Source organism: Sinohyriopsis cumingii, chromosome 1, assembly GCF_028554795.1.
Source record: "Sinohyriopsis cumingii isolate HCF-2022 chromosome 1, ASM2855479v2, whole genome shotgun sequence".
Lineage (NCBI taxonomy): Eukaryota > Metazoa > Mollusca > Bivalvia > Unionida > Unionidae > Sinohyriopsis > Sinohyriopsis cumingii.
Window position 1 is genome coordinate 189076995 of NC_142961.1, and position 22615 is coordinate 189099609.

The 22615-nt window shown below is 31.7% G+C and overlaps 1 protein-coding gene across 1 annotated transcript in view; it reads right to left on the bottom strand.

The window, feature by feature from the left end:
- Positions 1-21149, bottom strand: part of LOC149808559 (homeobox protein unc-42-like) — a 33079-nt gene extending 11930 nt beyond the window's left edge. The window contains exons 1-2 of the mRNA XM_089979081.1: positions 21017-21149; positions 14674-14933 (exon numbers count right to left, since the gene is read on the bottom strand). Coding sequence (XP_089835207.1) covers positions 14674-14933; positions 21017-21149 — 393 coding nt within the window. The remainder of the gene's footprint in view (positions 1-14673; positions 14934-21016) is intronic.
- Between the last annotated feature and the right edge of the window lie 1466 nt (positions 21150-22615).

Here is a 22615-nt window from a genome sequence, read left to right on the forward strand (position 1 = left end):
TAGTATAATATATCTATGGATAAATTAGTTTTGTTTTGTTTTCTATCACCACGATGTATATTCGTAATTTTCTTTTGCCTCAGTATTATAATACACAGTGCTTAAGGCGATATATTTTGCAATAGGCAAGTCTTTCATTTATGTCGCAGTTAACGTATTTGCATGCAAAGTTGAATGAAATTTACAAATGTAAAAAAATGCAATAAAATTAGGTAAGTTGTACAAATAAATATAGAATAGTCTAGCAAAAAATGTAACTTACAAGCACAGTACAAATTATGTGTACACTGTAGCATTGACTAAAACCAATTAGTGCATATGAGAAATATAAAAGACTGAGACGCAACGACGACATTGTTCTGGGGCAATATGCTGACAGTGATGAATATCATTGTTTGGTTTAACTACGAATTAACAAGAAAAATTGGTATAAACTATATTTACTACATTAGGTTTATTTCAAGATTATTTTTGTAGAAAACCGAAACATCTGAAAGCCTTTATAAAACAATTAATTGAATTTATGCAGTTATTATTATTTTAACAATAATGCACGCTTCAACTTATGCATGAAAGTTTCCTGAAATGTATATATTATTTGAAGGGATATTTGTGTCCAAAAAGTTCCCTAAGATGATTTTTATTTGACTTAGCTAATTTATGTTGACTGTCAGTAAAATTAGATTTGAGATGGAAAAAGACAATTTTCCCCGTACATTCTATTTTCAAAACAGCCATACTAAAATACATTTACAGTCAATTTTATTTCTATCGAAAACAAAACAATATTATCAGCTATGATGTGCACCTGCAGGATTATTATTCCATTTGATTAATATTTAACCTGTTATATTCCTTCCTCGTCCATGAGAAATAAAATTATGATGAGATCCCGAAATTCCCTTGCCGTAAATTATGCCATCAAATATTTATAAAATGGTTTATATATATATATATATATATATATATATATATATATATATATATATATAAGCATATTTTTATATGAACTTTATATATTTTCTCTCTTAAAAATCGTATGAAGTTAAATACGGATCAGTAATGGCAGTTGTTAATAAAAATCATTCTAAAAAAGTATAATGGCCATAAAGTATAAAAGATGTAACGGTTCTCGTGTGCCAGAGCCATAATGATAATATTTTCCTGATAAGACAACACCTTTTCTCCTCATAGCGCCCATGTTTGTGTGTTACTTATCTAATTATCTTGAATAGTCTGAACAAATACATGATGCGAGAGAGAGAGAGAGAGAGAGAGAGAGAGAGAGAGATAGACAGATATACAGACAGACGTAATATTATAAATGAAATTAAAGCTCGATAGTTTCCACTGTTTTGTATACATAAAATGTGTGTTCCTTGATGCCCATCTTTTATTACTGGCCGTTTTCCTGGCAGTTTTCTATGTGAAGCATTATAGATGGTATTAACATTCTAATGTTACATTATCTAGATTTATCAACAATATTCAACATAAAATCAAACAAAGTTAATATCTGGAAATTGAAATAGACTGTTGTAGAGAATATCCGTCATGTTTTTGTCATTTGTTTTTCTTGCAGTGATGGGATGAGTCCCTTATAGGTAGAAAATGAATATGAGTGCGGAAAGTAAAAATCTTTCTTATCAAAACCCTGGTTGTATAAGAACTTTAAACAAATGCATCAAAGCAGAAAACGCTTTTGTTTCCGTTGAACGACAGAAAGAATTTCGCATGCTTGCAAAACATTATGAAAGAATTAATTTCTGTGAATATAAAATCCCTACAACTTATAAAATTACGAACATTTTTATTCACAATAGCAAAAGGTCACTAAAAACATGTTTGTTGCAGAAAGTTTTTTTCGATAGATTTGATATGTTTTTAAAGCTACGGAACACCAGTCTTTTAAAATGTCTCTGCTAATATTAATATATAAATATTTCTTTGGGGGTGGAGGTACAAAGAACAATTACATTTTTCACGGCTGATAGATAGATAGATAGATAGATAGATAGATAGATAGATAGATAGATAGATAGATAAATAGATAGATAGATAAGATAGATAGATAGATAAATATATAGATAGATAGACAAACATACAGACAAACAGATAGACTGATAGATATATAGATAGATAGATAGATAGGATAGGATAGATAGATAGATACACGTGATATAAGAGACAATTTTGGCCCCATTAATATGCCATTGTATCAACTTGCGTTGAAGTAGATAGATAGATAGATAGATAGATAGATAAATAGACAGAGATAGATAGATAGATAGATAGATAGATAAATAGATAGATAGACAGATAGATAGATATATATATAGATAGACAGGATTGGATAGGATAGATAGCTAGATACTCGTGATATAAGAGACCATTTTGGCCCCATTAATAGGCCATTGTATCAACATGCGTTGAAGTAGATAGATAGATAGATAGATAGACAAATAGATAGACAGATAGATAGATAGATAGACAGGACTGGATAGGATAGATAGCTAGATACTCGTGATATAAGAGACCATTTTGGCCCCATTAATAGGCAATTGTATCAACATGCGTTCAAGTATGTTCTTAATTAAAGCATTCAGCAAAACTAAAATAAAATATTCATTTTGCCTCCAAAGTTAAATTTGGTATTAGTTTTTGACTGGCATACGATTGGGAGGACGGATAGCTTTTATAAATCGATTGCTATGTTATCTTGGTCGAATAGCCACATAACAATGATGTCATGACGTGATGTAAAACGTAAGCGTTTTGTCCGAGGCACCCGATTGTGTTTTGGTAACATCGACTATACCATAAAGCAGTTTAATGAATTAAAATTGTACGGTTTGTCATTCAATAAATAAGATAACATAGTTGTGCAAATTTCATATGAAATTTATGAATTTTTTTTTGACGTGTAATATTAACGTTTGCTGGCCGTGGCTCGGAATTTACCAATTATCATCCGATAAATTTCGCCTGAAAAGATTATTCGTTTTAGATGCTGTATATTACTCACATAAAATGTTGTATATTATTCATGTAAGGTGTTGTATTTTACTCATGTAAGATGTTGTATATTACTCATGTAAGATGTTGTATATTACTCATGTAAGATGTTGTATATTACTCATGTAAGATGCTGTATTTTACTCATGTAAGATGTTGTATATTACTCATGTAAGATGTTGTATATTACTCATGTAAGATGCTGTATTTTACTCATGTAAGATGTTGTATATTACTCATGTAAGATGTTGTATATTACTCATGTAAGATGTTGTATATTACTCATGTAAGATGCTGTATTTTACTCATGTAAGATGTTGTATATTACTCATGTAAGATGCTGTATTTTACTCATGTAAGATGTTGTATATTACTCATTTAAGATGTTGTATATTACTCATGTAAGATGTTGTATATTACTCATGTAAGATGCTGTATATTACTCATGTAAGATGTTGTATATTACTCATGTAAGATGCTGCATTTTACTCATGTAAGATGTTGTATATTACTCATGTAAGATGCTGTATTTTACTCATGTAAGATGTTGTATATTACTCATTTAAGATGTTGTATATTACTCATGTAAGATGTTGTATATTACTCATGTAAGATGTTGTATATTACTCATGTAAGATGCTGTATTTTACTCATGTAAGATGCTGTATTTTACTCATGTAAGATACTGTGTATTATTCATGTAAGATGTTGTATATTATTATTTTAAGATGTTATATATTACTCACGTAAACTGCTGTATTTTACTCACGTAAACTGCTGTATTTTACTCATGTAAGATGCTGTATATTACTCATGTAAGATGTTGTATATTATTCATTTAAGATGCTGTATATTACTCATTTAAGATGCTGTATATTACTCATTTAAGATGCTGTATATTACTCATTTAAGATGCTGTATATTACGGAAGTTGTTGTATTTTACTTATGTAAGATGTATATTACTCATGTAAGATGTTGTATATTACTGATGTACGATGTATATTATTCACGTATAATGCTCTATATTATACGTGTATGACGGTAAATATAATTCATATACGATGCTGTATATTTCTCTTGTAATAACCTCTTTATTACTGATGTAAAATGTATATTATTCATGTATAATGTTGTATATTATTCATGTATAATGTTGTATATTACTCATATATAATGTTGTATATTATTCATGTATAATGTTGTATATTACTCATGTATAATGTTGTATATTACTCAGTTAAGATGCTGTATATTACTCATGTATAATGTTGTATATTACTCAGTTAAGATGCTGTATATTACTCATGTATAATGTTGTATATTACTCAGTTAAGATGCTGTATATTATTCATGTATAATGTTGTATATTATTCATGTATAATGTTGAATATTATTCATGTATAATGTTGTATATTACTCATTTAAGATGCTGTATATTTACTCGTGTAAGATGCTGTATATTAGTCGTGTAAGATGCTGTATATTTACTCGTGTAAGATGCTGTATATTACTCGTGTAAGATGCTGTATATTACTCGTGTATGAAAGTGTACATTACCCATGAATGGTGTTGAATGTTACTCATATATAATGTTGGATATTACTCGTGTAAATCGCTGTATTTTACTCATGCAAGATGGTGTCTATTTTGTATCGTATTCTATTCTATTATTTAAGTATTTTCCTATCAACCCTGAAACCTTTAATCTCTTAATTCAGTCATGGTTCTACCATTGTAGACTGCATCCATTCGTCCGACACAAGACAGACGAAAGCAGGTTTATGCAGAACGACAAGGGTGAATATTACTGACTAGGGTGAATATTACTGACTAGGATGAATATCACTGACTAGGGTGAATATCACTGACCAGGTGACTAGGGTGAATATTACTGACTAGGGTGAATATTACTGACAAGGGTGAATATTACTGACTAGGGAACTAAAAGAAGTCGGTTGGAAACACCTTTGCAAGAGCGTGTGTGTGAAATTTGGATTTTTAACGTAGCTTTAAAACATTTTCGGTCATATCGCTACCATGTCTGCAGTGTGACAGTTTATATTGATGTCTAGCACTGAGGCATCATGCCGCAGACATGTAGCATGATGTCCCACCCAGTCACATTATCCTGACACCAGGCCAACCAGTCCTAACAGCATCCTCTTAATGCTGAGCGCCAAGCGATGCAACTGTTAGTACCATTTTTGCAAGTATTTGGTATGACTTGGCCTGGAGATCGAACCCACGACCTATCGCATCTAACCACTAGGCCACCGGAGCGGTCCTTTGCAAGAACATTTATTACAAGTGAACTTGCATACTGTTAATTACTAATATCACTTCTACTGAACTGAAGATAAAATATATATAGCACTATAATTAAGTGTAACAGGTGTGTTAAAATACCTGGTTCATTTTTGAGAAATATGCGAGGTATCAGTCATATTAATATGAATACCTCAAATATACGACAATGACATTTGACTCCGTACATTTCATACCGACTTATTATGGTACAGGTTCAATATATCCTAAAACGAAGGGACTTTGAAGCGGTTCTTATTTGCCCTTATAGTAATCTCCCTTTGCTTATTTGAGTTGTCACATACACTACACTACAATTGTTTGAATTTAACACAATATATTATAAACTATCACTCATGAAAATAACTTGAAGACAAAAAATGCATTAATTTGTTCGAATGTCAATTTAATTGTGCTTGCTACTGGGCTACACACTTGTGAACTTTCTTTGCAAAATCTTTTTGTGCCTTTCATCTCACTAGCTTTATTAGTCAACTATATCCCATTTTATTTAATATATTATGAACAAAAGTGATAGAATTTGTCCTTTGTATTTCAAGATTTTAAACAAATTTTGTATTAACATGTTGCATCGCCAATCCTCATAATCCCTGTACAGCGTATGAATTCAAAACTACAGGTACACGGCGTGCCCAACCATCTAGTATTGTGCGTGTTCAGAATCGTAGATCCACTGCTGTCGTTTACTGTCATATCAGTTTTGTAACATCTCTCTCATACACATATTAAATTCTTCACAGTGTCATCATAGGACGTGCTTTCAGGATGTATTGTGTGTGTGTGTGTGTGTGTGTGTGCAAAATTATCGTAATTTCCAATGTAATAAATACAAGTGACTTGCACTGTTTGCAAGAAACTTCTCTTTCCTGTACAATATTATGTAGCATAGTTATATCTTCTATTTAAGAAGAAGAAAATAATCAAGGCCTGCAGAAATCACCCAAGTGAGATTATCACTAGTGCCTTATAAATTGAAATTTTTTTGTCATTTAAATTTTTGAACGCTTCATACTTAAATAAATGGGTCCGAGAATAGAAGTGGAACAGGTCGATAAGAACAATTTACGGTAAGTTCGATGGCAGCATAGGTCGATAAGAACAATTTACGGTAAGTTCGATGGCAGCATAGGTCGATAAGAACAATTTACGGTAAGTTCGATGGCAGCATAGGATGGCATTCTTCTACATTAAATGAGAGAATGATAAATATACACCTGAACCGAATGGAACGTGTTATCCGTGAATACTATCGGAAAATGTTTGATAACATTAATAAAACTTGTAAATGCTAATAAATAATATTATCCTACAGGTTAGACAATTTTGATTTGTACTCTACGGAGATTCGAACCCGGGTTAGGCTGTTATGGCACCCATCGTCTTGGGTGCAAGCACTAAAACCCCATACCATCTCGACCGTGCACACAGCACCACAAAATGGTGCTACATCTTCGGTATTATAGGCATATATATATATATATATATATATATATATATATATATATATATATATATATATATATATATATATATATATATGAGAGAAAGACTGAGATAATTTTTAGTCGTATACTGTGCACTCCTGGCTATTTGGTGCTGAGTAAGCATAGGCATGAAGTATTTTTTTAAATTAAGGCGTAAAAAAGCAACATTTTCGAAACACAAAAAGAAAACTATTATAAATAACACAAAAAGAAAATTATTATAAATAGCGTATCATTTTTAAACGTCATAGGCTTTCTCAATGTATCCCGTACGACAGGCAGGAGACATGATCAAACCTATTCAACGGGGCACAATCTGGGGAATCAATCGTTATAAATTTATACGTAGAGACCAGATCAAAGGTCAAATTCCTGTAATAAAAAGTGGTTAAAGACAACGCTGAACTCAAAGATGGTGGGCGAATCACATGATAACAAGTGGGTAGTTTAGTATATTGCTAAAAAATTATTGTTACTTTACGAATGTTTAAGCTATTCATTGTTATCGGATAAAAGTAATTTTTTTTAGGACCCAATAACTGATGCTAGCTCTTCAGAACTGGAGCTCATTCAAATAAGGTCAAAAAGACGTTTCATTATTCTTCTAACTTTCCACACTTCCCATTGAAATACAAAAACTATAGAATATATTCCCTTTCCTTGATCATTCTGAAAACACTAGTTGCCATTACTTCTTCCACTTTATGACATATTTGTAATTTTATTTTATTTGCTGTCAGTATGAAATATTTGTAATAGACGTATATCATGAATGCTACCAAGTATGAAACATTTGTAATAGATGTATATTGTACATCATGAATGCTACCAAGTATGAAACATTTGTAATAGATGTATATTGTACATCATGAATGCTACCAAATATGAAATAGTTGTAATAGACCTATATTGTACATCATGAATGCTACCAAGTATGAAACATTTGTAATAGACCTATATTGTACATCATGAATGCTACCAAATATGAAATAGTTGTAATAGACCTATATTGTACATCATGAATGCTACCAAATATGAAATAGTTGTAATAGGCGTATATTGTACATCATGAATGCTACCAAGTATGAAACATTTGTAATAGATGTATATTGTACATCATGAATGCTACCAAATATGAAATAGTTGTAATAGACGTATATTGTACATCATGAATGCTACCAAGCATGAAATAGTTGTAATAGATGTATATTGTACATCATGAATGCTACCAAATATGAAATATTTGTAATAGTCGTATATTGTACATTATGAATGCTACCAAGCATGAAATAGTTGTAATAGACCTATATTTTACATCATGAATGCTACCAAGCATGAAATAGTTGTAATAGACGTATATTGTACATTATGAATGCTACCAAATATGAAATAGTTGTAATAGACGTATATTGTACATTATGAATGCTACCAAATATGAAATAGTTGTAATAGACGTATATTGTACATCATGAATGCTACCAAGTATGAAATAGTTGTAATAGACGTATATTGTACATCATGAATGCTACCAAATATGAAATAGTTGTAATAGACGTATATTGTACATCATGAATATTACCAAGTATGAAATATTTGTAGTAGACGTATATTGTACATCATGAATGCTACCAAGCATAACCCAGCTGGGCAAAAGTATAAAGTTGAAAGTAGAGCTAAAACGATACGCGTACAAAGATGTAAATACGAGCATGATATACGTGTTTGTCACTGTGCATATAATAGAAAAGAAAGATCGTGCTTGGCCAAAATGTATAAAACCTTTGAACAGGTACAAAAACGTCCCATTGTTGTTGTGTTTTTTTTTCAGTAGTAAAATATGTCCTAACATTACTACTTGTGCTGAATCATATTTCTATAATTCTAGAAAAAATGTATTTGTAAACTTGATTTCAAAATCATATGACCCGGCCCTCTAAATATTTTAAAATGGATTGGAAAAGTCAAGCGAATGATTTATGAATAAATACGCATATGTATTTATAATAGAAGTAAGAAAATACGAAGAAATTTGTGAATGGAGATTAATTAAATATGTCCGTGTGATCTTAGAAGAAGCAATTCGTTTGCGTAAATCTTTCAACTAAACGCCCCAGGGTTTCACAAGTACGTATAAAAAGAAAACTTCCAATAATACACCATTGGGTATGCTTTGTTGGGTGACGCCTCTTCCCGTTTCAATACTTTTTATTTCAGCTGTCAAGAATTCAATAACGGTACATCTCTATCCCACCAGGGCGAAAACTTCTTGATTATTCCGGTTTGCGCCCTTGATGGTGCTCAGCCCATCTGTGATGCTTACTCGGAGTTGTCCTTGGTGAACGACTTTTAGTCTGAAACCCAATCGGCCACTGAAACTCATCGGCAGCTGGTTAGTTCAGCATTTCTCGTTTCATTATGTGTAGCTCTCCAAATACAATAGACTGCGAGGTCTTAATGGATATTGTCATCATAATTAAGAAAGGACCTGAACAAACTTTGTCATCCAGACTCTAAAAAAATCGAGCCTGGAGGTCCAAATGTTCAAACGTCAAGGGACTCGGAATTGTGGGTAATAGACCTTGGAATATTTAGCTGACAGGGACATCTTGTTATCTGAATAAGTCATGCGGATAGTTCCAGTAATTGTCCATCAGATGGGTGAAATATGGCGCAGCGAGATACGTGGTTTAGCAAGAATATGGTGTTAGATTTCTCTGATAACCTACTGCTGCACAATTAACCTTTATCCTATGAGTTCGTTAATACCAGAAATTATATCGCAGGTTTTTTTTTTTCTTTCATTCCTTACGTTTTTATTTTCTACTTGTGTATGCATCCCTAGAAATCTATATTAGGTTTTATTCCGCAGGACTAATTGTATAAATTATTTACATTTAGCAGAACTAATTTCTTTTGACAGTGTCCATATCGAATACATTTTAACTTTTGGTGATTGGAAAGAAATTCATACTTCAGTGTAAAATTAGGTGAAGCGATCTAAATGTGTAATTATTCTGGCCCAATAATTATGATTCCTGACTTGCGTACGTCTTATCTCCTTAGGTATAGTGTCTTGTTACCAAATTTAAACTTTTTCTTAGGTAGGTGCGAATTCCTGCAATAAACAATTGGCTGAGCTCGAACCGCCAACTTATGATTACACACAGCAGCGACAGATGACATTGCAACGAAATACAAAATTCGTTACGGTCTATACAACTCAATGTGACACAGTTGTGTGCAAGTAAATATTTTTTGTACCTTCAGTTACACAAATTGATCGACAACTACCGACTATACATAGTCCTGACAGGTCATAACTAAAACTAATTAGCATTCCTTTCACAGTAATAAATTAGAAAAACAGTTGTACTCTCCGAAAATCAGCACAGTCTGAGGTAAACGAGAAAGCATACCCCCGCCTCTCTCTCTCTCTCGTTCCATGTATTGTAGGGCACATCATTTTGATAAATACTAACCATATTTTCTATGAACTCAGTTCATGCAGTACATGTGTTTAAAATTAGTTAACATTAATTAACTTATAGTTTTCATGCTATAAAATGTGTACTAGTCTGTGACTTTGATAGATATGAAAGCGAGTAAACTTAACGCCTTATTTGTGTAATTGGAAAGATGAGCTCTGATTTATTGCTTTCTTTTAACTCCCAATAATGTTGAAATAAATGATTTTGGTCAGGTATACAATCCTTAACTTCAGCAGCAAATGTATTTATGACTGAAATTCAGCAAGTAGTACACATGTAACTGATTGAGTTCAAAGTCAGACGCAGCTTCGTTACGTGCATTTGACCCCATTCGTATTCCATGAATTTCCTCTAATCAAGCTGATATTTTCTTGTGCGTTGCGTTTAATCAGCCTAGTGCACAACGAAATTCATAACTAATATAATTAGTACATTATATAAAACGCATTGTATAAAACGTTTGTATAGCTTTCATCTAATAAAAAATCTATCCAATGTCCCTGTTATTTTTAAGTTATCCAGTGGGAACGTTCAAGGGTGATTTCCAGAAAAATAACATTTAAACAATGATTTATGTACATACTATATGTCTTCAGCTGTCCCAAGCATTTTATTATTATTATTATTATTATTATTATTTTATATATATATATATATATATATATATATATATATATATATATATATATATATATATATATATATATAGTCTACTTTGTTCACCAGGGACTATTAACGACAATAATGGTGAACAATTTATGCTGGAATTATATTTACAAAAAAAAAATGAGACTTAAATTGTATTCTGTTATTCTAAAGAAATGGTAATTCCAGTTACACGTTTCTTCTTTTCCTTGGAAGCCTTCTAACTTTTTGACCTAACACATAAAGAAGGATATTGAATATTAAAACAAGTTGCTGGAAGCTATAAACCAGAATTCTTTGCTGCTGAAAGCATCAACAATTTAATCATTATATAAACATTTTGTACGTTAAAGGAAAGCAATAAATCTGTTTTACCAATGACGCAAAAAGCACACCAATATCATCCGCTCTGTACGTATAAAAGTCACAAACTACTATACATTTTAAAGCATGTAAGCTACAAGGTAATCCATGTTAACTGTCAGGCACTGCACGAATCGGGATTATAACAAATTTGATCATATTTGTCAACACTCTGCGATGTATGTACAGCTTATGAGAGAGAGAGAGAGAGAGAGAGAGAGAGAGAGAGAGAGAGAGATGCTTTAAAGATTGCTGATTGGATCGCGGACAGTTTTAATGTGCCTATGAGTGAATGACTGTGTAATCAGCATTCATTTATGACTGATTTGTAGTCTTCATATGTGATACCCATTTAGTTCTATGACCGATTTGTAGTCTTCATATATGATACCCATTTAGTTCTACATCTATAATGTATGCCCACTATTGTTTTTCTTTTTTTTCTTTTATTTTCATTGCACATATTATCTTAAATGCACCAGCGGAGTGCATAAATTTGACCTATCTCAATGCCTCCTGAGAGACTTTACAAATTACATACACTAGGGTGCAGCCTAGTGGGGGATCGGTCCCAGAAAGGGAGGGCAAGGTAAGGCACTCTGGCAAAATAGGATATTATTCGTTGTCTTAACGACTCTTTTAATACATTATTGGCTATTTCGTGCTGGGGAAAATGTGAACTGAGTACCTTTTTAAAGAACATGTCGTTGCAGCCGACCTGTGTTTCCATTACGAGTCTAACGCTCTACCAGATCGCTAAATAGGTTAGAATCAACGATAATTCACTATATTTTATCTGATTTTTGTGTAATTTTGAACATATAACAATTTCGTGTTCTTGTTTAGATTTGCTTTTTTAAAAGGAGAATTTTTAACCCAGAGAAGATTCAGTATTATGCGTTAGGTGTTATAAAATTGACCTGGCAATAAGTGAATTGATGTTAGCGAAATCAAAATGTTAATTGTTTAAGCTTGGAGAGTTTTTACAGCTTTGTTGTTCGTTTATGGAGGAAATTGTTTTACATAGCTAGGATAACAATTATTAAAAAAAAACAAAACAAATAATTGTTTTGGATTTTGATGTAAAGACACTTCAACCAGTTAATGAGGAGCAAAAGTGATTCATTTATTGATGAGAATGAATGAATGAATGAATGAATGATAGATAATAAACATAGTCACTAATGCTAATGTACGAAACTTGATTGATATTGCTAAGTACATGTATATCTATAACTAATAAAGTATTACTATAAACACACCTACATACATTGTATGTATGTATGTATGTATGTATGTATGTATGTATGTGTGTGTGGGTGTGTGTATGCATGGATGTATGTATGTGTGTGTGTATGTTTGTGTGTGTGCGTGCGTGGGCGTGCGTGCGTGCGTGCATGTCTGTCTGTCTGTCTGTCTGTCTGTTTGTCTGTATGTATGTATGTATGTATGTATGTATGTATGTATGTATGTATTCATCTTGCATAATACTCAGAAAACAGTTTTACATCAGCTGCCTTTTCACAATCCCCCTCCCCCTATTTTTAAAAATACGTTTTGGGAAGAATTACCCGCCTTAAACTAAAGTGAAATTAAATGCTGTGAAAATTTAAGCCGCAGAAAAAGAAGTTTCTGACGTCGCCCCTTCGCTTAGGGCCAGATGTCCCCTCCCATCCCACCCCGCCCTGCTCGCGCGGCCATTGAGTAGTAGTAGTAGTAGTAGTAGTAGTAGTAGTAGCAGTAGTAGTAGTAGTTAATTTGGTTTTGGTTACTGTTTCGGAACTTGTGGCTTAGTTGATTTTGTTGTTATTGTTATTGTTTTTTATGTTTCTTTTTTCAGCAGATTTAAATTTCTTATATTTTCAGAGGTATGGGTCTATTGTGATGCCCAGAAAAATAAACCCCCTTTAGTGAATTATTACTCATGCAGTAATAGTAAAAAATACCTTATTTTTATATAAATAGACACAATTTTCCTATTAATTACATGTCCGAACTCTTTAAAAAAATCATATCAATTTTATTTTCGACTTGCTGCGGTTTATTTCATCTAACCAGTTCGTGGAATCAACAAAATTGCTACTTAAAGTTTGAAAAAGGCAAGGTGATGTATAACATAATACAGTCTTAAATTACTATGCTTATAACGGTGGCTGCTGCTACTACTACTACTACTACCTTTGCTACTACTACTACGATTAATGGGGCCACGGGTGGCCAAGTGATCCAAAGCGCTCACCTTTACCGATCACTGCCATCTCACCTCTGTCCGCGTGGGTTCGGGTCACTCGTTCGGCCAATGTGGGTATGTGAGAAAGATGTACCAGTAGCTTCTCGTGGGGCGGTGGTTCTTTCTCCACAAGTTATACTGCCCGATACATATAGCCTATCTTGCGCTGAGAAATGGCGTAAAACTCCAAAACAACAGCAACAACAAAAATAACTAAGATTAATAATCACTTTATTTTATGGCTGATAATGCAATTGGTTCTTAATTAATCACTCTTACACGTTGTCCTCAAATAATATAATATTAAAACTTTAAATGCGTCGTACATGTACAAATAAAACTCGTATTAGTGTTTAACGCATTTACGTGTAATCAGTGTTTGATACACTCACGTGTAAACAGTGTTTGACACACGTGTAATACGTGTTTATCACACGTGTAATCAGTGCTTGATACACTCACGTGTAATCAGTGTTTGATGCACTCACGTGTGATCGTAAAATATACATAAAAGTGGGGGTATCCAAGCATGGGCACCAGCAAATAGGGGCAAGGGGGACACTTGCCCTCACCCACTGGATTTCACCTCTAAACATGCTCTGCCCAACATCCGTAAAACTTAATAGCTGATCACTACATGTTTGCACACTTACTCCCGAAAATAATTCCGCGGGCACCCTTGTATCTAACGTAAATATCTCAAGATCTCAAGTTGTTTGAGCTATGTCATAAGGAGAAAGAACACATTTGTGAAGTTAGTTCTTAAAAGTAGAGAATATTGGCGTTTTTTTTAAATGTCATCGAGAATGGTATTTTACAACACTGCTGCGGAATATGTAAAAATTGTTTTGTACAGAGTCAGTTGAGTTTAGGCAAAATAAGATTAGAATTTGAAACAGACCATAGTTTGTGATGATGATGATGATGATGATGATGATGATGATGATGATGATGATTGTTATCATTGCTATTGTTTTGTTGTCATAATTGTAATCGTTTCAGAAAGACCCCGTTACTTTAGAGACAAGTGCGTGTTAATTGTTCTTATTCGTTGGTTGTAGACAATAATATAAATATTGTTATCAAGGTGTTAAAAGAGCGAGAAAATTGCAATAACTTACCTGAATACGAGCCTCGTTAAGTTTTGTAATCCTAGCTAGCTCCTCTCTGCAGTAAATGTCCGGGTAGTGACTTTTAGCAAACGCCGCTTCCAACTCTTGAAGTTGCTCCTGGGTAAACGTTGTCCGGTGCCGCCTGCGCGCGGGAGTGGGGCACGTAGAAGGATTGTGCACCGTGGATGAGGAGGAATTCGATGTGCCCCCTATACTGCTAGCGGTGGAGGAGGGCTCCGGTTTTATCTTCTTGAAAGCACCTTCCTGGCCTAGATAATAATAATAATAATAATAATAACAATAATAATAATAATAATAATAATAATAATAATAATAATAATAATAATAATAATAACAACAATAACAATATTAATAATAATAATAAAAAGCAACAACAGCAATAATAATAATAATAATAATAATAATAATAATAATAATAATAACAATAATAACAATAATAATAATAATAATAGCGATCGTGATATTTAGTAACAATAGTCTCTACAACAGAAGGCATCAAACAATAAATGAAGACAGATATTCCAATAAATTGTCAATGAAAGCATGTACAGATATGCAATAATTTCATTTCCTATTAAACTATTTGTATGTACATATATGCAATAAATGCATTTCTCATCAAACATTTGCCTGAACAGTAAATTTATGCGGGAAATAGTGTTTAAAAAAATAGTTTTACGTAATTTGTAATTATATTTGTTACCAGTTGATTCCTAATCACGTTCTAGCTTCTTACAGATGTTCTGAATTTGTTTGGATGAAATGTAGCTTTTTTTAAAAAATAAGACTTTCTAATATTCAGTGATCTGCTTTGTCTGTCAATTCAAGTGTTGGTTCTCACTATTTTCTTATTTATTTACGTATTTATTCATTTGCATATATATGGATTTTATTGCTTATAGTTTGTTTATCATGCCGTAAATTTCGTAAATAAATACATATACTATTTTTTATATCTTTAATAAGAAAAACATTGTACCAGTATGTATGTACCAGTATGTACCAGACTAAAATCTGCAATTTTCATTTTGTTTCTTTTTTGTTAACATCTACAGTCGAAGTCTTGTTTTGTTAAAATAATATGTTGAGCATTTTATTATTGTATCGTATACGTTTAAAATTAGAGATATCCTATCGTAAACAATATGTTCTCATTTATGAACATCTTATATATATATATATATATATATATATATATATATATATATATATATATATATATATATATATATATATATATATATATATATATATATATATATATTCTTAAAATAAGAGACAAACTAAACTGTAGTATTTTTGGAAACAACCTAGATGAGTAGACATATAAATATAGAAAAGTCAACAAAAAAAAAGTAATAAAATAGCTGGCACATAAACTAAAATCTACAATTTTATTATCGGTACCGGTAAACTATTCGTTTGCGGAATATAAAGAATTTCTCATTCCATTCATGTTGTAACAGTCTACCATTTGGTTGTCTAAATGTTGACCAGCATGTTAGATTAGTTACGATAAAATCGCTTATTTTGTTTGTTTTTTTTTTTTCTTTTTTCTACATGACAACTTTTTTAATACTGCTAGTGTAAATTTAAACAGCAAAAAAAAAAAAATCAGTGGTGATCAGTTCGTTAAGCAAGACAAAATTTATCTTGGTTTTCACATAATTTTATTTCGTATTTATAGCGTTTAACTAGGTTTATTTTATGACTTGTGTGGCTCTTGACAGCAACAATACGCCAAAAATGCACGAATTCGTTCCCAGAGCAAATGGCAGATTGCGTTAACACCCTGAACGAGATTTCTACATAATTAAAGACACGCTTTAATATTTCGGTACCAGTGATGTCAGTAGGTTTAGTGCGAAGGTGTAAACAGATGGCACGCGAGGTCACGCGCAACGATGACCTTGTGGTGACGTCCCTAGAGGTTCACTTTTTAACGGGTGCAGACAAAACAATAATAGACCAATTATCAACTTCTTAATCCTTTCTAGCTTTCACGCACATGGTTAAATTTACAAACGAAGAACTGACGGGAATTAAAACAACAGTAGCGGAATTTGTTATTTTGCAGAACAAACATGTTAATTAAGCTTTTGGGGAATATTATAGTTAAGTCACTTTAAAGAGAGACATGGCGCACGCGGGATGATTGATCATGCAGTCTAACCAAATGATAGTGTTTAAGGGTGCCAAAGTTTGTCAAAGCAACTTCATAAATATCTCGTTCAAAAAGTTTATCCATTGAATTTTCTTCAAATACCCCTTGAACAGAGCCATATATATGGCTTTCTCCTAAAAAGCGTTTTTTACTAGAATTGTGATTTAACACGCAACAAAAACAGACGGTTGTGTACTAGTACTATTAATGTGTAAATAGCAGGTCTACATGTTATAATATAGCGATAATATTTATAAATTACATTCAACTTACATCTTTAAAATGTTTGGGAAATTTTTACTACTTTCGCTATATATTTATTTAAACCCACCCACCCCCGCTTAAAAAATGAAAACACGAACAAAGATATATATATATATATATATATATATATATATATATATATATATATATATATATATATATATATATATATATATATATATATATATATATATATTATATATATATATATATATATATATATATATATATATATATATATATATATATATATATATATATATATATATATATATATATATATAAATTATAGTTTAAATTTATTATTGGATTAAATAGTCTTCATTAGATTGAGGTCGATATCACATGACAAATGAGTAATAAAATTTAGATTTTCTATCAAAAGCTTTTGCAACAGTTTTAATTGTATGCTGTCCGTACTTGGAAATCACTCTAAGTAAGACAATAACTAAGGGAAACCTTACATGGTCATAATGTTTTTTTTGTTTTTTTTTAAATAAATAAAAAAATGTCGGAAATATACACTGTAGATGAATACAGATTTTTCAATAATGTAATATTTTTAATTTCAAAACATAAATAAAATGAAAGACAATGAACTGTCAACGCAATTGATTTGTCCCTATCTTTCTCATTTCTTGTGTGTGTGGAGAAAATGTTAAACATTGCGCTCTCAACAACGATTTATGTATTAATCATGGGGGTTAATCGTTATGATAATCATGGGGGTTAATCGTTATGATAATCATGGGGTTTAATCGTTATGTAATTTAGGAATATGCATGTAAAACTGCATTTCACTCATTTTTGGAGTGCAGTCGATCAGCTCACTTAATTATTTTAAAGAAGACTCAATCACTTGTTTGTACATGTTCAAATGTTATTTTTATTTTAAAAAAGGGCGATTTTCTCGATGAATCAACGAATGTATGCAGATTAATAAATAATATACACATTTATGTATTTCATTCCATCCCATTTACTCTCTCTCTCTCCCCCTCTCTCTCTGCCTCACGTATTCTGCTATTTTTTTGTACGAGTTGTAGTTTAGTCTGAGAACTTGTGCAGCTTCATTTTCTTTCTTTTTTGACACAACAATATTTTAACACTAAACCAATTAGAAGTAAAAAAAAACGAAAACCACCAGTAAAGTATACTAAAATTTATTAGAATACTGCAGTGTATATTTTACAGCAAGCTGTGATATACTCTGGATGAAAGCTTTCGACAAACATTTCCTATATTTATGAACATATAGGTGTATAAAATAACATATTTTCATATTACTACGTGTATCTCGCACCAGTTATTTGAACAGCTTTCATTATTCCCTGTTTACAATGTATCTAATTTGTCTTAATCACGTGACCATTTTGAACTTAATCAGTGATTACATGGTTATTAAGTGTCAATAGAATACAGTCCTTCACATGAAAATAATTTTAGTAATTAAATCATCCCAACACACACTCGTTTGGCCAATATTTTAAAAAAGGTTAAAAATTATATCGCTTCAACCCGGCAGAAAATTAATACCTCTGACTCGCAAAAGGTAAGGCCTTAGTCATTCCCGTATGCTATTTTGAAAAATGTATATTTGAAAATGTGCGTGTTTGTGTGTCGGATGCCACTTTATTTACTGATTTTGTACATTGATATAATTATTCTTCAGTTTAAATATAAAAATGACATGTTTTAATTATGTACAGTTTTTAATTAAATATTACTGTATTATTCAATATTGTTTTCTAATAAGAGATCACATTAAAAATAAAGCATACACGCAATAGTGTAATACATAAACAACAATAATGTTAATATGCCGTAATTTATTTCAGTTAAATTTTATTGTACTTATTCTAGTTTCAATAAACAACAATGATGTAAATATGCCGTAATTTATCTCAGTTAAATTTTATTGTATTTATTCTAGTTTCACTTAATCTTTTCAGCATTTAACTCATCTGTTTTATGTAATGTTTTCCTCTCTTCGAAAACAGCAAACGCTTTCCGGGAAAAAGTTGTGTGCGTGTGTGTGTGTGTGTCTGTGTGTCTGTGTGTTTTGGATTCTTAACGTAGCTTTAACAATTTTTCAGTCATATCGTTATGATGTCTGCAGTGTGGCAGTTTATAGTGATATCTAGCACTGGAGCATCATGCCGCAGACATGTATAAAATGATAAAGTGAAGAAAAGAATACCAAACATATCTCGGGAAACAGTTTGGGAAAGCTTTGATTTCAACTTAAAAATTTGTCAATAGGTAACTGTGTTAAAAGGGCATTATTTAGGCCGTTTTATTCTGTCTATCTGTCTGTCTGCGTGCGTGCGTGCGTCGTGTAAGCATGTATGTATGTATGTATGTATGTATGCATACATGCATGCATGCAGGTATGTATGCATGCATGCATGTATGCATGTATGTATGCATGCATACATTTTGATACGTTCAAGTTTTATGTAAGACATTTGATCAATATAAAAAATATTGCATGCATATACAATTAAAAAAGTTTAAACTAATTCTTTTTTCTTTCTTTCGGACAAACTCCCTTTGGTATCCTAAAATTATGTAGGTTTCTTTTTTCCAGTTTCTTTGCTTTCTTTCTTACACGTATATGTGTTTGTTGAGAAATAATATGACATGTGAGATAATTTTGGCAGTTTACATAATTTATGTGAACTAGAACGTATGTCATCTTTGTAGTTTATTTACTTATTTATTTATTTATTTACTTGCTTCAACGAATTAACTCTTCTTTATGAGCATTTTGTAGGATGCTCTGGAAATTATTTTTGCGTATTTCATTTTCTTGAAACCAGAGACAAAATGAATACTTGTTCTTTTTTTCACCCACTTGTGTAGACAAAATCTCAGATGAGTGTATGTCCGCTACATGCTGATGCAAAATAACATAGTTATAAAGAATCAGTGATACAATCATATCCAGAATATAAGATTATACAAAATTATGTTTTTATGCAACATCCACAGATATAACGTACCATCTCATTAAATTAGAAAATAGCATAATTATAAAGGAATCAGTGATACAATCATATCCAGAATATAAAATTATACCAAATGATGTTTTTATGCTACATCCACAGATATAACGTACCATCTCATTAATTAGAAAATAGTAAGCTGATATTTTTAAAATGCCCCCAGCACACCGGGAAAAAATAACTTGTCTATATTACCTTTTACTCAGAAACGTTGAGGTACCTAATAAAAATCCTTTCGGAAAACGCAAGCATCTAACGTCACACTTTTCCTATTAGCTTGAGACTATGAATGTTTATGCATCCTAACCTTTATTAAAGTGAGTTTCTTTCATGTTCTTTGAATTGATACAATTATCTGTTTTGAGTTCTATGCCGCATAAACGGTGACCAAAACCTCATCCGTATTTAACAGAGTTTATTAATTGTATTAATTATCCTTCTTTTACCGCGGTAACACCATGAGTCTGGAATGTGTTGAAAACTTAGTTAGCTCAAACAAAGTTAGGTTACGATAATGGTCTATCTGATATCTGTGGTCAAATTTCCGTGATTGAGCGAATTGTGTTGCTGAAATGACCCCAGATTTCCTTCGAGATTATTCTGTATTCTGCTAGTGTCCAAAATAACGAACTATAGTACCCTATTGAATCGTCGCCTTGTCAATGAAATAAAATTATGGCCTGTAAACCGGTTACATATAAAGTTCATTAACGTAATCTGTTTGGGTCCCACCTGGGCGATGGGCCGACTTTTATTTGTATTCTTTGATTGACTCAGTCGGAGAAATTAAGTTGATTAATAAAATGTAATATCGGACGTTCTAAATTGAATTTGAAAGCACATTATTGCGAAATAACATAAGAAAAGGTGGCAAAACTGGCTTGATAATACATACCACTATTGTCCGAGAGGGATCTGGAAGTACTTGACGAAGTGTCCATGCTGTACAACGATGTAAAATCGTCCAGCTTTCTCTTTTCTATGCGGTCATCCACGATATTAACAGGTAGTCGTGTTTCATCTGCCATATTCTCTCCTTTTTTTTTAAATCTTATGCGAAGAAAGTCTTTTTAAACGTTATATAAAATTTAATACCAGTGAAAAAAATTCCAAATTGCTATTTTATGTTATCTCAGGATAAATTAGAAATACTAATGAAATTTTCGAGCGTTGATATTTCGGTCTTAAAGGAAAAGAATATCTTGGGGGTGACTTTCTACCAATCAGATTTGTCCATAATTGATTATGAGCCAATTTTCTGAGACGTGACTTTTATCCGCCCTGCGATTGGCCGGGCGCATCTGAAGAAACGCGTTCAATACAAACAAGAAGCCGGGCACGTTGTCAGTATGAGGAAACAATAAATGCGATCATACATGGTATGCATTCAGATGTACGTGTTACCTATATTTCATCGATAATTTATATAACCAATAGAGAGTGAGGGACTGGAAAATCTGAAATTTGGCGATTGTAGTTTGTGTTCTTTGGGTCGTTTTATATCTTTATCTATCCGCATTAGAGTGATATTTCCTTGCTTTTAAATGACATTTTTCCCACACATACACACGCACACGCAAAATATAATAGATGAATTAGTTAGATTTGCCGATTAAACATATTAATTTGGAAATTATTTTTAAACCTTTCATATGGAAATGAGAAAACATTTTTCTGACTTTATTTTTAATTACACTTGTTTGAGTCTGACTGTCATACTTCAAGGCATTACCCTACCTTTCTCCCAAGATGATCTACTTTGATACATTCTGATTATCGATAATGGGATTATATGAGTTAAAAATAGATGCAATAGTTTGCATTACCTTAGCTGCATCAATAATAATAATAATAATAATAATAATAATAATAATAATAATTGTTATTATTATTATTATTATTATTATTATTATTATTATTATTATTAATGATGATGATGATGATAATACTAATAATGATGATGATGATAATAGCAATAATAATGATGATGATGACGATGATGATTATATTACTACTAATGGTGTTGATAATGATGATAATGACGATGCTGCTGCTACTGCTACTACTACTGCTGCTGCTACTACTACTACTACTACTACTAGTACTAATAATAATAATAATAATAATAATAATAAAACTTCTGCGATAAGCACTCATAGTCTTCGAATCTCAATCGCAATAAACAGAAGGTAAGAAAAAAATCAGTTTAGTTTTTTCTTTTTTTTTAGAAATAAACAAATAACATCCCCAAAACGCGTTGCTCATTTAGTAATAACAGATATACAAGATGGTATTGCTCGCGAAAGAGCGAAATTAATTCTTGGTGGTGATCCGTCAAATCACAAAATTAAATTCCATCTAAGCAATGATCTCTCGTTTTCGTTCCGTTAAGTTATTTTCTCTTATTATTTCAAAACAAGATGAAATGAGTATAAGATGCTGGAATGTGTCTTCTTTCTTTCTTTTCGTGAAATGTTGCTCTGATTTACCTCAT